At 40.4% G+C, this 22,483-nt stretch overlaps 1 protein-coding gene across 1 annotated transcript in view; it reads left to right on the top strand.

Annotated features, from left to right (window-relative positions):
* PGM2 (phosphoglucomutase 2) overlaps positions 1–22,483 on the top strand; it is an 83,875-nt gene that overhangs the window by 41,638 nt on the left and 19,754 nt on the right. Inside the window, exons 7-9 of the mRNA XM_053704062.1 lie at positions 9,018–9,207; positions 9,369–9,466; positions 20,712–20,892. Of these exons, the coding sequence (XP_053560037.1) occupies positions 9,018–9,207; positions 9,369–9,466; positions 20,712–20,892 (469 nt within the window). The remainder of the gene's footprint in view (positions 1–9,017; positions 9,208–9,368; positions 9,467–20,711; positions 20,893–22,483) is intronic.

The following is a 22,483-nucleotide window of genomic DNA, read 5'->3' as shown; positions in this document are numbered from 1 at the left end:
TGCAGGTACTGAATCAGCCCAGGCAGACTTACTACTCGCAACTTGATGCACCGGACACCACAAAAGCTCCCAGCCTCATATCTCACGCAGACACAGTGAAACTGGATGGAGCTATCGAGTTCGCTCCAAAGACATACAGTGTAAGATTTGGTTTAAAAGTGGTAGACTATGGGCTTCACCTTGACAGATTAGAAACACAGCCCATCGTTGCCAAAGAGAGAAGTCCTCACCACTCAGACCCAATTCAACGGATGGTACTGTGGGACCCAGGCGGATCTTTGTCGTATCACAGCCCACTGAAAAACGGGACACACTTGAATGGTTGGTAACCCATGGATATTTGCTAACTTATACTGTCTGATCACTATGGTTCACCAGACAGACTGAGCGACAGTAGCGATGATATGCTGCCCTTTATGAAAGTGTTTGCACCAACTAATAAACATGGCGACATGTCCCATATTCTAACAGCAGCTGCCCAATTCTAGAATTTTTTTTTATGAGGACACTGGTCTGCATATACGGACTTGTAACTATTTTTGAGACGATCCAAGACTCTGCTTCATATGAGAGACATTCTGGTCGATAGTTTGTATAATTACTGTTTTTTCTCACATCTGGATTAGTCTTGTTGCAGTGCTCTCATCGAGTATGGAATAGCCTTGGACGACATCTTGCATAGCCTTTAGGAAAATAGCATGTTATTCCCAATATTGTTTCATTGCCATTTACTTTTGCCACTTTGCATGTTATACACATAAGTTCTGCTACGAGTGCATATACCATATATATTGTGTTGTTTTTTTTTCTCATTTATTTTTTTATTTATAGCTGATGGAATACCTCTAGTTATATAATGTACATATTGGATGACATGATTTGCTTCCAAGCCGGCACACTATGTTATTTCCCTTAGAATAAAGTTTAGGCTATATTGGACTGGGTACATCTCATCTTCTCTATTAGATCTTTAATGTACAATAGTCAGCCCCTCTCTTATATGTACCCTAGGCACTTACTTGTTAATGTTAACTATAAAATACTGGTTCATGTCGATACATATTAATTATGGAGCTTCTTCACCACACCAGTGCAGCTAGGTCTGGGACATTGTAAATGACTTCTTTTTCCCCTGCTGAGCTGCCTGCGGCCGAGGTAGCTTAGCAAACACACCACATAGATGCCAATATAGCCCATGTAGAAGCATTCTATTTGCGAAATTGCAATATAGTCTCCTAGACCGCCTACATTAAGGCGATTAACTGAATTACAGTGATAATTATGTCCTCTAAGCAGCATTATATGTACATGCCTTCCATTTGAGTGGTACATATTTTTTATTTTCCGTTTATACCTATAACTATACATCGCTCCCTTTTAGATGTGTGCTGGCTTGCACTTGATAATTATGGTATTATTTATTTATTTTGTTAACGCATGATAGCTGATACTGGAATCTATAGCTCATACTTTACCAAGATGCCTTATTAAGATGCGGATTAATATTATTTCTAGCTAGAGGAATACACTCCGCAATATTAGCCATAGTCGGTTGTTCCTGCAGCTTCCATATTATTATGCGGCTCCCATAGATAAGTGGCTACATATATTTTTCCACACCCATAGGTAATATTAACATAAGTCCCCCTTAAGAATTCGCTAGAATATATCATTGATTCCTGGAGTTATACAGTATATGTTATGCTATTCTGATAGTTTAAGTTTCAGTGTTATAGCTTCCTCATCTAGTTTAATATGTAATTCATGTCTTTCCAATATGCTGTTTTTTTTTTTTTTTTTTTGTTTTTTTTGTTTTTTTTTTTTGTTTGAAGTGCTTAGCAACACCCCTATTGTAATCTAATCTAATAATATAAAGTGACTTCAGCTTCCCAGAATTGAGACTAACTAAACTACATTCTCTCCTCAGATATGAAAATTACCAGTCCATATAGATAATTTAGTTGGCAAGTTATTTTCCATGTTACAGAGTGTAGGTTTATGTGGCCTGCCTTCATAGCCTCAAATGATTAGCTGTATATTATAAACTGGTTGGCTATGATTCCCCCCCCTAGGGCTCCCGCCTTAGTATATGTTTACTTAGTAAACCTAGGAACGTAGATTCCCTTGAATTTCTCTTCTATCTAATACAAGATTGGTACAATGTAACGGCTAATAATATCCTCATTTAAGTATTACATAATAATAGTCTTGCTAATCTCCTCTCTTATTGAATATTTTCTAATGATATAACTAGTCTAAGGAGATTTCTATTTGTATGGACTTGAATATGGTCCTATAAGCTACATATTTGAATTATCTTCATAACTTTTGGCAATTATAGTTATAAGGGCTCCAAAAGTGCCCCATATTTTCATTTAAAATTCTGAGGTTCGTCTTTTTTACTTTTATTAACCACATAGGTAGCACTTCTTTACTAGTGTTTGGTTCAGTTTTTAGTTTTTGTTTTTTCTATATGTAGAAGCGCAAGATTTTGTTTGTTTATAGTTTTGTGGAGATGTATGCTATATGTGCAGTACTGTATACCTTATTATATATCCTCACGGGTTGAGGGTTTTTCTACATGATTGCTATGTACTGTTATATTCTTTACCTCAATAAAAAAATATTTAAAAAAAAAAAAAAAAAAGTCAATCTTTATCTGTAAAGAAATTATCACCAGACAACGAGGGGGAAGTTATGCCGACTAACTCTCCTCACGTGTCAGTACCTTCGCCTCCCTCTCAGGAGGCGCGTGATATTGTGGCGCCAAGTACATCAGAGAGGCCCATACAAATCACTTTGCAAGACATGGCTGCTGTTATGACAGAGGTATTATCTAAATTGCCAGAATTAAGAGGCAAGCGCGATAGCTCTGGGTTAAGGACAGAGCGCGCTGATGATGTGAGAGCCATGTCCGATACTGCGTCACAATTTGCAGAACATGAAGACGGAGAGCTTCATTCTGTGGGATCTGATCCAGGGAGACCGGATTCAGAGATTTCTAATTTTAAATTTAAGCTTGAGAACCTCCATGTATTGCTAGGGGAGGTATTAGCGGCTCTGAATGATTGTAACACGGTTGCAATTCCAGAGAAAATATGTAGGCTGGATAGATACTTTGCGGTACGGGTGTGTACTGACGTTTTTCCTATACCTAAAAGGCTTACAGAGATTATTAGCAAGGAGTGGGATAGACCCGGTGTGCCCTTTTCCCCTCCTCCGATATTTAGGAAAATGTTTCCAATAGACGCCACCACACGAGACTTATGGCAGACGGTCCCTAAGGTGGAGGGAGCAGTTTCTACTTTAGCTAAACGTACCACTATCCCGGTGGAGGATAGTTGTGCTTTTTCGGATCCAATGGATAAAAAATTAGAAGGTTACCTTAAGAAAATGTTTGTTCAACAAGGTTTTATCTTACAGCCCCTTGCATGCATTGCGCCTGTCACTGCTGCTGCGGCATTCTGGTTTGAGTCTCTGGAAGAGGCCATTCGCACAGCTCCATTGGATGAGATTATGGACAAGCTTAAAGCACTTAAACTAGCTAATGCATTTGTTTCTGATGCCGTTGTACATTTAACAAAACTAACGGCTAAGAACTCCGGATTCGCCATCCAGGCGCGCAGAGCGCTATGGCTTAAATCCTGGTCAGCTGACGTGACTTCTAAATCTAAATTACTTAATATTCCTTTCAAGGGGCAGACCTTATTCTGGCCCGGCTTGAAAGAAATTATTGCTGACATTACTGGAGGTAAGGGTCATACTCTTCCTCAGGACAGGGCCAAATCAAAGGCCAAACAGTCTAATTTTCGTGCCTTTCGTAACTTCAAGGCAGGAGCAGCATCAACTTCCTCCGCTCCAAAACAGGAAGGAACTGTTGCTCGTTACAGACAGGGCTGGAAAGCTAACCAGTCCTGGAACAAGGGCAAGCAGGCCAGAAAACCTACTTCTGCCCCTAAGACAGCATGAAGAGAGGGCCCCCTATCCGGAAATGGATCTAGTGGGGGGCAGACTTTCTCTTTTCGCCCAGGCTTGGGCAAGAGATGTCCAGGATCCCTGGGCGTTGGAGATCATATCTCAGGGATATCTTCTGGACTTCAAAGCTTCTCCTCCACAAGGGAGATTTCATCTTTCAAGGTTATCAGCAAACCAAATAAAGAAAGAGGCATTTCTACGCTGTGTACAAGACCTCTTAGTAATGGGGGTGATCCACCCAGTTCCGCGGACGGAACAAGGGCAAGGTTTTTACTCAAATCTGTTTGTGGTTCCCAAGAAAGAGGGAACCTTCAGACCAATCTTGGACCTAAAAATCTTAAACAAATTCCTAAGAGTTCCATCATTCAAAATGTAAACTATTCGAACCATCCTACCCATGATCCAAGAGGGTCAATACATGACCACAGTAGACTTAAAGGATGCCTACCTTCATATACCGATTCACAAAGATCATTATCGGTACCTAAGATTTGCCTTTCTAGACAGGCATTACCAGTTTGTAGCTCTTCCCTTCGGGTTAGCTACGGCCCCAAGAATTTTTACAAAGGTTCTGGGCTCACTTCTAGCGGTGCTAAGACCGCAAGGCATAGTGGTGGCTCCGTACCTAGACGACATTCTGATACAAGCGTCAAGTTTTCAAATTGCCAAGTCTCATACAGAGATAGTTCTGGCATTTCTGAGGTTGCATGGGTGGAAGGTGAACGTGGAAAAGAGTTCTCTATTACCACTCACAAGAGTTCCCTTCCTGGGGACTCTTATAGATTCTATAGAGATGAAGATTTACCTGACGGAGTCCAGGTTATCAAAGCTTCTGAATGCTTGCCGTGTCCTTCATTCCATTCCACGCCCGTCAGTAGCTCAGTGCATGGAAGTAATCGGCTTAATGGTAGCGGCAATGGACATAGTACCATTTGCGCGCCTGCATCTCAGACCTCTGCAATTATGCATGCTAAGTCAGTGGAATGGGGATTACTCAGATTTGTCCCCTCTACTAAATCTGGATCAAGAGACCAGAGATTCTCTTCTCTGGTGGCTTTCTCGGGTCCATCTGTCCAAGGGGATGACCTTTCGCAGGCCAGATTGGACAATTGTAACAACAGATGCCAGCCTTCTAGGTTGGGGCGCAGTCTGGAACTCCCTGAAGGCTCAGGGATTATGGACTCAGGAGGAGAAACTCCTCCCAATAAATATTCTGGAGTTGAGAGCAATATTCAATGCTCTTCTAGCTTGGCCTCAGTTAGCAACACTGAGGTTCATCAGATTTCAGTCGGACAACATCACGACTGTGGCCTACATCAACCATCAAGGGGGAACCAGGAGTTCCCTAGCGATGTTGGAAGTCTCAAAGATAATTCGCTGGGCAGAGTCTCACTCTTGCCACCTGTCAGCGATCTACATCCCAGGCGTGGAGAACTGGGAGGCGGACTTTCTAAGTCGCCAGACTTTTCATCCGGGGGAGTGGGAACTTCATCTGGAGGTCTTCGCTCAACTGATTCATCGTTGGGGCAAACCAGAACTGGATCTCATGGCGTCTCGCCAGAACGCCAAGCTTCCTTGTTACGGATCCAGGTCCAGGGACCCGAGAGCGGCGCTGATAGATGCTCTGGCAGCGCCTTGGGTTTTCAACATGGCTTATGTGTTTCCACCTTTTCCGCTGCTACCTCGACTGATTGCCAAGATCAAACAGGAGAGAGCATCAGTGATTTTGATAGCGCCTGCGTGGCCACGCAGGACCTGGTATGCAGACCTAGTGGACATGTTGTCCTGTCCACCATGGTCTCTGCCTCTGAGGCAGGACCTTCTAATACAAGGTCCTTTCAACCATCCAAATCTAATTTCTCTGAGGCTGACTGCATGGAGATTGAACGCTTGATCCTATCAAAGTGTGGCTTCTCTGAGTCAGTTATTGATACCTTAATACAGGCACGGAAGCCTGTTACCAGAAAAATTTACCATAAGATATGGCGTAAATATTTATATTGGTGCGAATCCAAGAGTTACTCATGGAGTAAGGTTAGGATTCCTAGGATATTGTCCTTTCTACAAGAGGGTTTAGAAAAGGGCTTATCTGCTAGTTCGTTAAAGGGACAGATTTCTGCTCTGTCTATTCTCTTACACAAACGTCTGGCAGAAGTTCCAGACGTCCAGGCTTTTTGTCAGGCTTTGGCTAGGATTAAGCCTGTGTTTAAGAATGTTGCTCCTCCGTGGAGCTTAAACTTGATTCTTAAAGTTCTTCAAGGGGTTCCGTTTGAACCCCTTCATTCCATTGATATTAAGCTTTTATCTTGGAAAGTTCTGTTTTTGATGGCTATTTCCTCGGCTCGAAGAGTCTCTGAGTTATCTGCCTTACATTGTGATTCTCCTTATCTGATTTTCCATTCAGACAAGGTAGTTCTGCGTACTAAACCTGGGTTTTTACCTAAGGTAGTTTCTAACAGGAATATTAATCAGGAGATTGTTGTTCCATCATTGTGTCCTAATCCTTCTTCAAAGAAGGAACGACTTTTGCATAATCTGGACGTAGTCCGTGCCCTGAAGTTCTATTTACAGGCAACTAAAGATTTTCGTCAAACTTCTTCCCTGTTTGTCGTGTACTCTGGACAGAGGAGAGGTCAAAAAGCTTCGGCAACCTCTCTCTCCTTTTGGCTTTGTAGCATAATACGTTTAGCCTATGAGACTGCTGGACAGCAGCCCCCTGAAAGAATTACAGCTCATTCCACTAGAGCTGTGGCTTCCACCTGGGCCTTTAAGAATGAGGCCTCTGTTGAACAGATTTGCAAGGCTGCAACTTGGTCTTCGCTTCACACTTTTTCAAAATTTTACAAATTTGACACTTTTGCTTCTTCGGAGGCTGTTTTTGGGAGAAAGGTTCTACAGGCAGTGGTTCCTTCCGTTTAAGTTCCTGCCTTGTCCCTCCCATCATCCGTGTACTTTAGCTTTGGTATTGGTATCCCATAAGTAATGGATGATCCGTGGACTGAATACACTTAACAAGAGAAAACATAATTTATGCTTACCTGATAAATTTATTTCTCTTGTAGTGTATTCAGTCCACGGCCCGCCCTGTCTTTTTTAAGGCAGATCTAAACTTTAATTAAAACTCCAAGACTTCTTGTCTTGTTTCGGTCGAATGACTGGATATGACATGTGAGGGGAGGAGCTATATAGCAGCTCTGCTTTGGGTGATCCTCTTGCAACTTCCTGTTGGGAAGGGAATATATCCCATAAGTAATGGATGATCCGTGGACTGAATACACTACAAGAGAAATAAATTTATCAGGTAAGCATAAATTATGTTTTCTTTTTTTTCCTTGAAAAGCAGGAAGGTACGTTTAGGCGTGTGCCCCTGTCTGCAGCACTATATGGCAGCAGTTTTGCAACAATGGTATACATTAGTAAGATCACTAGATGGCATGTAGTGCGTCATACATGTGCACGTTACCTATCTAGATATCTCTTGAAGTAAGAATAACCTGAGAATGAAGCACATTTGAAAATAGAAGTAGATTAGAAACCTTTTTAAATTGTATTCTCTATCTGAATCATGAAAGAAAAATGTTGGGTTTCATGTCCCTTTACTGACGGTCTAAGTAATATAAATAACACTACTTATCACACACTAGGTGCAATAAAACAATAGAAACTCTCCATTCTTAGACATAGATCAGTTAACAGCCAGGAAGTGTGACCAATTGTCAGCCTGATAGTAAGCCAGGCAATAGTAATAGTCCTGATTAACAATTCCTGATTGCTCCTGAATGGCTAAAACATAACCAAATTAATATGTGCCAGCCAATCAGAGGAGTGCCTACCTTCTATGAGTTATAAAATTAAGTTTGCCTGAATGCAAATTCTTGTTAATCCCCACCTACTTGCTAAATTTAGAGATTTTGTGGTAATCCTGTTAGGAAGCTTGCTGGAATTTAATACAATGTCTGCTCTTATCCTCTCTGGTAACATCATTCAATACAGAATAAAAAAAAAAATCAATGATTTAAAAAAAAATTATATATATATATATGTATATCCCTCCCAACTGAGGGAAAGTTGTCCAAATATAATTGATAGTTCTCCTACTAACAACTTGAGAATTATTTTATTTTTAAGGGTCATCTGGTTGTAAATACAGATATAAATACCAAAATTTGAATCCCAAAATCCAGATTTATTCCAAAATCCAAAGTTATTTATTTTAAAAATACAAAATTACAATTTTCCCTATCAGTAAGTCACAGTCTTCTCTGCCTGCATCATATTTTTTTTTTGGAGGGGGGGGGGGAGGTTGTGTTCTAAAATGCAGATGCTATTGTATATTTATTTAAAACAACCATTACCTTTACAGTACTGTACTATCTCTCTGATGGTAACATGAATACAAAAGTATTAAAGCTTATACCTAAATGCAGTTTTATATAAATGTTAACATAAAGATTGTCTAATCTAAATAAGATAGTTTACATTTGGTCCCATCCCCTCTCCAAGCTGTTCCATTTTACCGATGAAAATAAAACAGTATTCCAAAATCCAAACCTTTTCCAGTCCGAAGCAGTTTGGATAAAGAGTTTTGTGCCAGTATAAAGATTTGCCTAATATTAAGATTATAATAACCAGCAAGAATGAGTCTTTAGGTAGAAAACAGTTATCTAAAATTGAGTCTTAATAACTAGTGATTTTAAATCTTGATTTAATTAAAATCACCCTGGAATCTACTATTCTCTTTCCCTTCCTAAAAGTATCAGATAAAATATCCATTTTATGTCCTCAGATATTATTTAGAAATTGGGTGTTTGTGGCAGTCACCAATGATTTTTTTTTTTTTTTTAATAAAACTGAGATCTTAGTCACTCCGTATTGCCATGCTCTGCCTAGCCAGCCACAAAATTCTAGCTACAAAATTCTATTTATTTATTTTGTTGGCATTAAATACATTCAATTGGGAGGGATATACATATTATATATAATCATTATCAATGGCCTTTCCTGTTTTTTAAAAATTATGATTAACTTATTTGTCATTATAGAGACATCAATAAGGAGTCCAAGGTAAAATTTGTCCATACGTCTGTGCACGGAGTCGGCCATGAATTTGTGCAGTCGGCCTTCCAAGCTTTTGGCTTTAGTGCTCCGCTAGCTGTACCAGAACAAAAAGATCCTGACCCGGAGTTTCCTACAGTGAAATACCCCAATCCTGAAGAGGGTAAAGGTGTGTTGGTAAGGATAGTCCTATATTACTGTTCATATTACACTGATTTGCATTGCTTTTAATTTGTGACCCAAACCTCTTGTAAAATACATTTAACGTTCCCTCTTTATTATATTTGTTAAAACTGTGATGTAAAATAAAAACAAATACATTTTATTTTTATTTTCAGAAATTATCTTTTTCCTTGGCTGACAAAGAAGGGGCGAGGATTATTTTAGCAAATGACCCAGATGCTGATCGTTTAGCAGTTGCAGAAAAACAGGAAAGGTGAGCTTGCTCGGTAACCCATCTTTAGTATAGATAGAATGAAAATACAGATCTTTAAAGGAATATGAAACCCCCCCAAAAAATTATTGTGTGATTCAGACAGAGCATACAATTTCAAAAAGTTTCTATTTTACTTATATTATCAAATTTATTACTTTTGGGAAATAAGAACCTGGCCACCAGGAGGAGGCAAAGACACCCCAGCCAAAGGCTTAAATACTTCTCCCACCTCCCTCATCCCCCAGTCATTCTTTGCCTTGCGTCCCAGGAGGTTGGCATAGAAGTGTCAGAAGTTTGTCTTGTCTCTTATGGCGGGTAGTACTCTTCTACATGGGACGTGAGTTTTAAGTAATCCTGGATGAAAGTTAAAGTCCAGAGATGCAGGAAGAGTCTTTCTGCGAAACCATCCCAACTCATATTAACAGCTCCACTAGCAATCAGCGTGGTCGAACTTAGCTTCGCTGCCTGCTTTCTTCTCTCAAGTCCATGACTGAGGCGCTGCTACCATTCGTCACACTTGAAGCGCCGTGTTTATCAGAATGTACTGTAACTTTTTGTTTCCCGTAAGGAACTATCTTGCAGGACTTATTAAGTGTGTGTATGTGTATGTGTATATGTGTGTGTATATGTGTATGTATATATATATATATATATATATATATATATATAGCTTCAGTGAGGCTCCTTTGGTATCTTGAAATCAAGGTTTTTTTTTTTTAATCATGTTTGTTATGTGATTCAATCTGCTTATGTGTAGTGTTAACTGGGCTCTTGTCTAGAACTTAAGGGCCTTTGGTAGTGACGCAACCTTATGGTTGGGCACACTTTTTAGACTGTACGGTTCACCGTGTGACTGGACGTGTTTACGTTCTGGTCTACCATTCCCGCATTCCTGACCGTGTTTCTGCTAGTGTCTGGTTCTAGGAGGTGGTGAGTGCCCCAGCCATTGTGGGTGTCGGGTGCTGTTTAAGTTTTTTCTTTAGTACATATTATTTAATTCTCTATCTAGTTATGGAGGATTCTGATGCTGAGACTGTTCAAATTTCAGATTGAGATTCTTCGACTTGTGAAGAATGCGAATTGGCCCCGTTGACACAGGTCAATCAGTTATGTTCCATATGCCGTATTAGAGCGCCCTGTTCCTCGGGATCAGGGAATCGGGGGTCTGAGGAGCCATCCGCCTCTGGGGGTTCTGTCCTCCAAGAGGCGAGTTCCCTACCGCTCCCTTCCACTACACATGAGGGTAACCGAAATTGTTAATTATTGTAAATTTGTGTATTGTTAATTATTTTTTTAATTTGTGTATGTATGTTATGTTGTTTATATATATATATATATATATATATATATATATATATATATAGAGAGATATATATATATATATATATATATATATATATATATAATATATAGATATATATATATATATATATACAATCAATAAAAGTTATATTTTATTTGTATCAGAATCTTGCCTATCATACAAGTCTGGGCACAGAGTGCTAAGTGCATTCTTTCCAGTGGGTATCTCTCATTATCCACACTTTTTTGCTAATAACCCAGATTGTGTTTATCCCTCCTTATAGGGCTGCTTGTTTCCCCCCCCCCCCCCCCCTCCCAGAGGTTGCAGCTCGTTTTCGCTTTCACAGCTGTTCCTGAGTGTTGTGCCTTTCGTTACAGAAAAGCGTGTCTTCGCGTTTTACTCAGACACGTTTTTGAGTTATTGAAGGATCCCATCCTTAACGGATACGGGAATCCGCAGTATTCTACTTCGAATGGCTCACCTTATTAGACATGAGGGGATGATGTAATCTCCAAATTGTCTGCTTATTGAGATCTTTCCTAGTTTTTTTGTTGGAAGATCAGGGTTCCGTTTGGCTGGTCCTGCGGGTATGCCTGTTTTCTTCCTGGGAGTTAACCTACTGGTTGCCTTATATTTTCTTTTATCCGGTTAGGATGTCTTTTATTTTCGATTATGTGTTTCCTTCGGAAACTTCTGGGATCGATTCTCTCTGGTTGCTTCTTCGGAGGTTTGTTAAGGGACACGTCCTATGTTTGTCGGTTTTACCTTCCCCTCTGAGGGAGGATTTAGGCAGCTTGACAGTTATGACCCCAGCTGTGGCTGGTCCTGCTGAGATTCAGATCTTCTGTCCAATGGCTTATTCAGACATGTGGCGCCTTTTCTGCCTGGCTGGTCCGATGGGGCACTGAGTGCTTACAATTATTATTTTTGTGTTTTCTTGTTTTTCTTTTACAAGTTCAGTTAAGCTCTCTAAAAGGATCCGTATGGCAGGAAGGATTGTGTCAGTCCTTATTCAGACTTCAATCTGGTTGACCGGGTCAGTGGAGTTCCGCTGCGTCTCTCTTTTTGCTCAGATTTCCTCAGGGTCTAGAGTTTCTTCCTCTCTTAGGAGGATTGGGGGTACAGCGCCTCCTTACCGCCGTTTTGTGCGGTTTGGCCTTCTAAGGCTCGGGAATTGTCCTTGGACTTGTTCCTTCTGTGGTTCTCTTCTTGAGACCTTTCGGACTTCATCCATTCCTCGGGTTCCTTAGGGAGACCTGGTTCCCTTCGGGAGATGGTTCCTTTGTAGGGACATGGGCAGTGTGGTCTCCTCGAGCTCTGTTTAGTGTTTCTTCCCTGGAGCTGGGGGATGTTCCGCATCCTTTTTCATCTTCTCCTCTGATTTTAGGGGGGTCAGGGTGATTTGTAGACTAGCCTTTGTTCGAATTACTTTGTCCTCGAGGTATCACCTTGTTCTTGGTTGTCTTGTGGCTGTTTCCGCCTAGGGCTCTAGTGACCTTGTTTCAGTCTTGCTTCCTTAGCTCCTTGGAGCGTTGGACTCTGGCAAGGGGTGGTCTCATCTTTTGGTCGGGACTGGAAAGTTTTTCTCGTTGTCCATTTTACTTTGGACATTGTATGGTTATCTTCCGGGGGTCTGGTTTTTATATCAGATGGGGGATTCCAGTTTCCGGGTTCTTGTTGGTTTGGGTGCTCGGCCCTCCTCGCTCTGGTTCTTCAGGTGGCTGAGGTTCTCACTCAGTGCTTCCTTTGTGGATCCCGTTGTGGGTTGTACTGGACTGTTAGGATCTAGAGCTGGTATGGGGGGTTCCTCAGTTCCAGGAAACTTGAGCTGTGTCCTTTGGTTGGGCTAGTTGAACTGGTTCCGGCTGGTGAGGTAGCTCAGTTGGTAAATGCCCTGACTACAAGAAGCCTGTTTAAAAGATCTAAGGTCACAGGTTCAGATCTCGGCAGGGCTGACTCAGCCCTTCATCCTTCTGGGGTCGATTAAAATGAGTGCTGTTATATTTGGTTACGTTTTTTTGGGTGACGATGCCCCATGGGCCTTCGCATATTGGTCGGTTTCCCTTGGTCGGCTTGCTGAAATAGTGTGAAGGCTTTCTGATAGCAAAGGGTGTGCTATGGAACCACTGCAGCTATGGCACCTTGTCTGGTGCTAGCAAGTTAAAATCTCTAGGGGATTCCTTCCAGATCAGGGCGTTGGAGATTTGTTCTCTCGGTTCAGCTTATGGCTGTGTCCTAGGGTCAGGGGTTTTGTCCTTCCGGCCCTTTAACCGACCCCCCTTTGTTTGGGGGGCCTTATATCCTTCTTTCGGAAGTGTGGTCCCTATCGTAGGGCTTCTCCTGTCTCAAGAGGTTGGGACAGACGGGTTCACCTATTCGGAGAAAGTTACGCTCTCTGGGTTGTTCTGTCCATCTGGAGAGTTGCTGGCTCCGCCTTGAGTCTATGTTGTGCCTTTAGCTAGATCTCTAGGTCTACGGCCTTGTTGACAGTCTCCATTTAGTGTTTCGGGTTGGAATCCAAGCACTGTTGTAATGGCTGTGCCATTTTTCCGCTCGTTGTTTGAGCTGGGGTTTTTCTGGTCCCCTGCTTTCAGACCTACCAATGCTTGGGCTGGCCCGGCTGGAGGTAGGTCCTGAGATTCGTGGTTCTTCTCGGATCTTGGGGGCGCTTTGGTCCTCATTGAGGGCTCTCCTTTTATTTTCAAGACCTATGTGTAGGTCTGGTGGTTCGTTGCTCAGAGTGTGCCTTCTGTCATGGAAGTTTAGCACTCTGCTTTTTATAAACCGTTTCTAGTAAGTATTGCTTCGTTGTCATCCTAAGGATGGCTGCATGTTCTTGACTCAGGGGTTTACCTTCTCCTGGGTCTGCTACATGTAATTTTGCCTGAATTCTTCAGTGTTCTGAGCTCGGAGGATATTCTCCGTTTTCAGTTGTCCCTAGGCACTGGTTGACTTGCTGCCTGACAAGTGAGGGGTTGTTCTTGAAACCAGCTGCAGCTGTTGTGCCTTGATCGTGTGCTAGCTAACTGTTCCAATCCTTTGCAGGATGTTGGGAGAACCTTTTCTGTGTTCTGCTACCTGGTTTTAAACCTTGTGGTTTCTATTTGGATTGGGCGTTGCCTCCCCTTGTTGTCAGGACCCATTTAGGTCTTGCGAGCTTGGTTTGATTTGGGGGTTTTCATTTAATTGGCGTTTATAGTAACCTTCCGGTTTTCAGTTGGTTCTTCCTTGCCTTGTTCCTTTGGGAGTTCGGCTGGAGTTCCCTTCGCTAGTAAAGGGTGTGTGGTGGGGGACCGACTGCTGTGCGGCGGTTTCTCCTGGAGGACTGTTGGCTCAGTTGAGTCTGATGGTGCGGTCTCTAGCTAGGCTTCTGGGCTATCTGCTGGTCAGTGTCCTTGGGGCCTTTTCCCTTCCTGTTTTCTTGGCTTCGGACGAAACGTTTTTTTTTGTTGGGTAGTGGTTTTCAGGCCTGGTGCCCTCAGAATGGGCAACCTATTGTACCGGCCCGTTTTGGCATTCAGTGTCCTCTATAGCTTGGGTATTGTTTTCCCAAAAGTAATGAATGTAGCTGTGGATTCTTTCCATTTAGGAAGAAAAACTTAAATCCTGCTTACCTGATAATTTTCTTTTCTTCCGATGGAAAGAGTCCGCAGCTCCCCACCCGTCTCTTTTTATGTGGGGTGTCTTTGTTTTAATTCTTCTGGCACCTTTTCACCCTGATATTTCTTTTACTGTTCCTTGTTCCTCAGCAGAATGACTGGGGGATGAGGGGAGTGGTAGGAGTATTTAAGCCTTGGCTGGGGTGTCTTTGCCTCCTCCTGGTGGCCAGTTTCTTTTTTCTCAAAAGTAATGAATGCAGCTGTGGACTCTTTCCATCGGAATACATGAAAATGATCAGGTAAGCATAATTTTAAGTTTTTTCTCAATTTAAATTTAATACATTAAAATCAAAACCTGCGTTTAACAGCATTAGGAGAATTCTATTTTCTAGACTGCAAGTTATCTTATATCTAATATTCTAATTTAAAGGACATACATGTAAAAAGATAATGTTCTAACTAATGTGTTAGAGCATTTTATTATTGCACCAATTCCTGTAAAGGGGAAAACACATAGTTAAAGTCAACTCCATAGCAACAATGTACATTCTGGACAATCACAATTGTTGTTTTTAAGGCTGTTTTCAAAACGTGCTTTATGCCAAGGATGATGAAGTATGTACAGCACAAAGTCCTCCTGTGACCTTAGATAAGTGTCATGGTATTAAAGTCACATTGGGTAACCACACACTGTAAACTCTGTAATTGCATATTATGATTCATTTAATGTCCAATTAAGATATTTTTTTACAATACACAACTATTCAGAGGGATTGGAGACTTGTGCTTACTGCAGTTATCTTAAGAAGAAAGCAGAGAACCATGAATTCTGCTAGAATTTTCAAGGGGTGTATTTCTGGAATACTCTGCATTATCAAAACCCTTCAATTTGTATAGAAACCAAAAAAAAAAACGCTGATAGTAATTGCCACTATAACATTTTACAGAAAGTTTTTAATTGTTGGTATTCAACATCTATACCCAGACAAATTGGCTTATATATTCCGTTTATATATACTGTATGACCAAAAGTATGTGGACAGCCCTACTAATGATTGAGTTCAGGTTTTTCAGCCACACTCCTTGTTAACAGGTGCATAAAATCCAGCACATACCCGTGAAATCTCCATAGACAAAAACTGACAGTACAATGGTTCATACTGAAGAACTAAGTGACCTTAAACCTGGCACTGTCATATGATGCCACCTTTACCATTTCAGTTTTGTGAAATTTCTGCCCCGCTAGATCTGCCTCCGGTCAACTGTAAGTGCTATTATTGTGAAATGGAAATTGGTAGGAGCAACAACAGCTCAGCTGCAAAGTGGCAGATCATTCAAACTCATAGAGCTGTGCTGCCAAGTGCTGAAGTCCATAGCGTGTAAAAATCATTTGTTGCACTAACAATTATAGAGTTCCCAACTGACTCTGGACTCTGGGAGTTTCATGAAATGGGTTTCCATGGCAGAACAATTGTACAAAAGCCTTACCTTAATATGCATAATACCAAGCATGGGCTCGTTTGTTAAGCACGCTGCCAATGAACTCTGGAGCAGTGGAAACTTGTTCTCTGGAGTGATGAATCGTACTTCACTACCTGGCAGTCTAATGGAAGAATCTGGGTGTGGTGGAGGCCAGGAGAATGCTACATACCGGAATGCACAGTGCCTAGTTTGATGGTGGAGGGATAAAGAACTGGGGCTGTTTTGGGCAACCCATTAGTTCTAGTAATAGGTCATATTAATGTTACAGGATACAAAGACATTTTTAGACAGTTTGGAGAAGGTTGTCTCCTGTTCCACCATGACTGTGCCCCTCTGCACAAAGTAAGGTTCATGAAGACATGGTTTGACGAGTTTGGTGTGGAAGAACTTGATATGCCTGCACAGAGCCCTGACCTCAACCCCATTAAACACCTATGGCATGAACTAGAAAGCCAATTGGAAGTCAGACCTTGTCATCCAACATCCTTAAAGGGACATTCCAGCCAAAACTCTAATCCACATGGATGCATTTCAGGTTTGTATAGAAGCATTTTTGTAATATACATGTATTAGCAAAAATGCTTCTAATAAAAGCTATAGCTGTTTCAAAAGTGTATTCATGTATGCTCCATGCACCAGCATTTTAAACACAGCAATTGCTCAGAGAGCCTAAGGTACTTGTACCATCTAGTAATGACTCAATTTATTAATTGGTGACATGATTACAAGCCCCACTGGTGCTCTGATCAGCTGCAGTATTTAAAATGCTGGTGCACTGAGAATATCTAGCTATGCCTCACATGCAGAGAAAAATGCTAACACTAAAACAGTGATAACTTTTAGTAGAAGCATTTTTGCCTAAACATGTATATTGCAAATATGTTTCTATTCAAAGATATAATTCATCTATGTGCATTTAAATTTTGAGCGAAATGTCCTTTTAACTGACCTCAAAATAATCTTTTGGCAGAATGGGCACAAATTCCTACAGATACATTCCAAAATCTTGTGGAAACCCTTCTCAGAGGGCGTCTTTTATACCTGCAAGGTGAGGGAAACTCCATATTGATGCCCATGATTTTGGAATGGACTGTCTCATACAGCTCAAAACTGAAGTAATCCAACACACAGGGATACACAGAGGAGTATATTTTAATAAATAATGTGTAAAATTTATATTTTTGTGTTCCCTTAAAAAAAATAATAATCAGGCAATTAACCTGTTTTTATTAAGAGACCTATAAATAATTCAGAGCAGAGTGTTCAGTAAAGTTGTCCTCTAGACCTCAAAATGTTGTGCTAAGCTTCTACACAGGCATGTTGCCTCGGGAGAAAGCAGTGCTTTCATATCTTCCCAGCGTATGTGTGCGCTCACTGTAATGGCATTTTGCCTGGCAAAAAGGCTGCATGCCAGTTTGGGAGAATCAGTAAAGTCAGTGACTTTCTTCTGTAATTGGATCTCAATCTGTTACACATCTCCAGGTTCTTTAAGCTAAATAGAGCATGCATAACATATAACTCAGGCAGAGAGCTTTATTAAAACTAAGCAATTCCTTTAACTGTTTTAGCATGAAAAGGGAACTGTGCCTTTTTGTTACACAATTATTTCTTAATGCTTGTTGCTTAAGTATTTAAGTGATAATCTATTTATACCAATCTTAAAGGGGCACAAAACTGGTTCCATAAGAAACAATAGCTCTTTAAATATACTTACCTTTTAAATGCGTCAAAAATCAATCAATCAAATAAATATAAAAATTGATATAATCAAACAACATTTTAATATGAGCCCATGCTGGCTTTTATACAACATGATGTAAAATATATGAGAACTACTTAACCAAACCAACTCTTGTGGTTAACATATCTAGATATACTGTAGCATCTAAAGCTTTAGATTTATTCAGCAACAACTTGCAATAATCATATTTCTTTCATGTAATTTGGCAAGAGTCCATGAGCTAGTGACTTATGGGATATACATTCCTACCAGGAGGGGGCAAAGTTTCCCAAACCTCAAAATGCCTATAAATACACCTCCCACCACACCCACTACTCGGTTTTACAAACTTTGCCTCCTATGGAGGTGGTTAAGTAAGTTTGTGCTTGATTGCTATGATTTTTTCTATGATAAGCACTTCTAAGCATTCTGAATCCCAATTCCTCTCAGAGTACAGTGTTTGTCAGTGCGACGTGAAGAGAGTATCGCCTATTGATTTTTATGGTTAAACTCATGGGGAAATCTTTTCAAGGGTTCTCTGTTATCGGTCGTAGGGATTCATCTCCTACCTCCCTTTACAGATCGACGATATACTCTTATACCATTACCTCTGCTGATAGTTTTCAGTACTGGTTTGGCTGTCTGCAATATATGTGGATGGGTGTCTTTCGGTAAGTATGTATCATTGGTTAAGACACACTCAGCTTTGTTTGGCGCTTTATGTATTTATATAAAGTTTTAAATATATGTATTTACTTATATTTGCCATGAGTCAGGTCTATGTATATTTCCCTTTGCAGTCTAAACAGTTTCAGTATAGGAATCATATTGGAAAGTTTATTCAAACTTTTTTCTTACCTGGGGTTTCAGTCTTTTTCTAATTTGACTTGTTTTTCTGTTCTTTCTGTTTTATTTCTTAGAAAGATTGCGTAAAGGGACAGTATACACTCATGTTCATATAACTGCATGTAATAGACACTACTATAAAGAATAAGATGCACAGATACTGGTATAAAAACCCAGTATAAAACTGTTTAAAAACTTACTTAGAAGCTGTGTTGAAAAGGCAGCTGGAAAGCCCACTGCAAGTGGGAAATAAGACACTCCCTCCTCCCTCTTATTTTGCATATGAAAAGACTCTTTACACAAACAGGAGCAAGCTGGAGTAGGTAGCTGACGGTATTCTCATAAAACTTTGGGGCTTGATTAGCAGTCTGAAAATCAGAGCAATGTTATTTAAAAAAAAAAAAAAAAAACTATTCATTTAAAAAAAAAAAAAAAACTTTATGGGCTATATAAATAGATTATCTACAAAACATTTATGCAAAGATCAAATGAGTGTATAATGTCCCTTTTAACTTCCTGATATTCACTGTTTTGTTCAGGCTTTGGTTTGTATCAAGCCTGTTAATTTATTAATTTCTCCTTTTTGGAGTCTTAATTTGGTTTAAAGATTTTGCAGGCTCTTTCTTTTGAGCACATATTTTCTTTGAAGATTATTTACTTTCTTGGAAAGTGTTGTTTCTTTTAACTATCTCTTCTGCTAGAAGAGTTTCTGATTCTATATCAAGGTTACTAGGATTTCAGAAGATTTTTAGTCTATTTGTTGTTTTTCTGGTTCCAGAAAAGGTTAGAAAGCCTCTGCCATTTCTTTGGCATCCTGGTTAAAGCTTTTGTTTCTCACGGCTTATTTGGAGGCAGGGCAGGCTCCGCCTCAGAGATTTACAGCTCATTCTACTAAGTTCAGTCGCCATTTCTTGGGCTTTTTCAGAATGAAGCTTCGGATGATCAGTTTGCAAAGCATTAATTTGGTCTTCTTTGCATACTTTTTTATTGTTTTTTCCATTTCGATGTATTTGCTTCTTCTGAAGCAGTCTTTGGTAGAAAAGTTTTTCAGGCAGCTGTCTGTTTGATTCTACTGCTTTTGATTTAAGTTTTTTTAAGAAAAACTTAATTATTGTGTGCATTTAATTTCTCTGTGGAAATATCTGTTATTTTATCCCTCCCTCTCTAGTGACTCTTCTGTGAACTTCCACATCTTGGGTATTTCTATCCCATACGTCACTAGCTCATGGACTCTTGCCAATTATATGAAAGAAAACATAATTTATGTAAGAACTTACCTGATAAATTCATTTCTATCATATTGGCAAGAGTCCATGAGGCTCAACCTTTTTATGGTGGTTATGTGTTTTTTTTTTTGTTTGTTTTTTATAAAAGCACAATTATATTTTCAGTTCCTCTTTTTGTATGCTTTCTTACTCCTTTTGTTATCACCTCACTACTTGGCTATTCGTTAAACTGAGTTGTGGGTGTGGTGGGAGGTGAATTTATAGGCATTTTGAGGTTCGGGAAACTTTGCCCCCTCCTGGTAGGAATGTATATCCCATACGTCACTAGCTCATGGACTCTTGCCAGTATGAAAGAAATGAATTTATCAGGTAAGTTCTTACATAAATTATGTTTTTTGTTGTGTTATTCCCTTTAAAAAGATATGGAAACCATTTTTTTATTTCATGATTCAGATAGAGAATGTAATTTAAAAACAGTTTCTAATTTACTACTGTTATCAAATTTGCGTCGTTCTCATGTTATTCTTTATTGAAAACATATCTAGATCGGTAGCATCACATGTCTGGAACACCATATGACAGGAAATAGTGCTGCCATCTAGTGCTCATTGTGGCAAAACTACTGCTATATAGTTCTGCAGACACGTGCACACTCTTGAACTTACCTTAATGCTTTTCAACAAAGGATATCAAAATTACAAAGAAAATTTGATTATAGAAGTAAATTGGAACATTGTTTAAAATTGGATGTTCTATCTGAATCATGAAAAAAAAGTTGTTGTTTTTTATTTCCCTTTAATATGCACAGCAAGAGTAAGTTAAAAGCAGACTTCTGGAGTAAAAAGAAAATGTTTTATAAATACACACACTTCTTGAGTTTTTATGCAGAGTTCAATAATTGTATTACTGTAGTTAGATTACGGCATCTGTTTGATGTGTCCGCAAAGTGAAAACGCATAGAATAGCAAACAAAACACAAACCAGACAAGAATATGCATTGAAACATGGTTTTGCCATTTGTAATTCACATTGCTTAGTTACCCTTTTGTTTAAACACATTTTTCTTCAGCGGCGAGTGGAAAGTGTTCTCTGGCAACGAGCTTGGAGCCCTTTTAGGTTGGTGGATTTTTACTTGTTGGAAAGAACAAAACCAAAAACCTGAAGCGGTAAAAAATGTGTACATGCTGGCGAGCACAGTCTCCTCGAAAATCCTCAGAGCCATTGCAGTGAAAGAAGGCTTCCATTTTGAGGTATGAGGTGTAAACTATTATATTTTTATTGTAACTGATGTACTATATATATATATTAAGGCCTATTAATATGCATTCTTTTAGAAAATGAACAAATAGTGTAGTCTGGTTATAAATTAATATTTTGATAAATTGCTATTTAAGTATGTTATATACACAAATAGCAATTTAACAAAAGATTAATTAGTAACCAGACTACACTATTTGTTCATTTACTACCCATTTTTTTGCCTTTACTACCCTCTCCCCAGCTTTGCATAACCCTAAATAATTATATTTATATACAGTACTTTATAACCTCTAAACCTCTGCCTGTTTCTAAGCCCCTGCAGGCCACCTCTTAGCGCAGTGCATTTTATTCGCTTTTTATAGCCAGATAGTGCTAGTTCATGTGTGACATATAGATAACAATGTGCTCACTCCCATGGAGAATGATAATTGTTATGCACCTCACTGACGAGGTCCAAAGAAGGCTGAAACAATTATCGGGGTCGCAGTTTCCCTTATTTGTTGGAGAATTGCATGGTATTTTGAAGCTGGGCTAACCTTGTTAGGCAGGATCAGACTAATATACTGCAGGAAAGTTCTCCTCTGTGAAAAGCAGAATTGGTCTAAAAGAAGCTACTCCCAGATGGTAATTGGGCCATAGAACAAGCCACTGAGCTATTGTAAGTTCCTGGCTGACTGCTTCTTGGCAGCCTGCAGAGACTTGTATACAGGTAATCACAGAGGCAAACGGTTTATTAATATAACAGTGTTGGATATGCTAAAATGTTAAATATAGGAATTTCCCCTTTAACCTATTCATTCACTTACCCTCCTAGCTGCTGGTCTCCTCAGTGCTTTCTTAAATAAACTGTCATTGGGTAGTACAGCTAATCAGGAGCTATACCTCCCGTTCCATTGTAACGAATGAGAGTGAGCTGCTGAATCATTTGCTTCACCTGCTCCGGCCTATCGTGCACATCTTCAGCATTACACCATGGTTTTAACAGTGACACCGAGGCAAACTCTGCTTAGTTTTAATGTGAGTGAAGGTAGGCTTCTGATTGGCCAGAAATTCTCTGACATTTGCTTAAAAACAAACCCTTGATCATGCCGAGTGGCTGGGATGGTAAAAAAAAACGAGGGGCAGCTGGGGTATAATTTCTACCTTTAACCCCTTAATGACCGAGGACGTGCAGGGTACGTCCTCAAAAAAAAGGCAGTTAATGCCTGAGGACGTACCCTGCACGTCCTCGGTGTGGAAAGCAGCTGGAAGCGATCTTGCTCGCTTCCAGCTGCTTTCCGGTTATTGCAGTGATGCCTCGATATGGAGGCATCCTGCAATAACCTTACACGGCCATCCGATGCAGAGAGAGCCACTCTGTGGCCCTCTCTGCACCGGACATCGATGGCCGGTATCGTTGGTGGGTGGGAGCCGACTTGGGAGGCGGGTGGGCGGCCATCGGTGTTCCCTGTGTCGTCAAGGGGGGCGGGATCGGGGGCGGGCCGTTAGGGGGCGCGCACGGGCGCGCGCGCGTGCACGGAGGGTGGCGGGCGGGCGCGTGCACGGGGCGGGAGCGGGTGGGAACCGCTACACTATGGAAAA

This window comes from Bombina bombina, chromosome 2, assembly GCF_027579735.1.
Source record: "Bombina bombina isolate aBomBom1 chromosome 2, aBomBom1.pri, whole genome shotgun sequence".
Lineage (NCBI taxonomy): Eukaryota > Metazoa > Chordata > Amphibia > Anura > Bombinatoridae > Bombina > Bombina bombina.
This window is presented reverse-complemented; position numbering and strand designations above follow the sequence as displayed.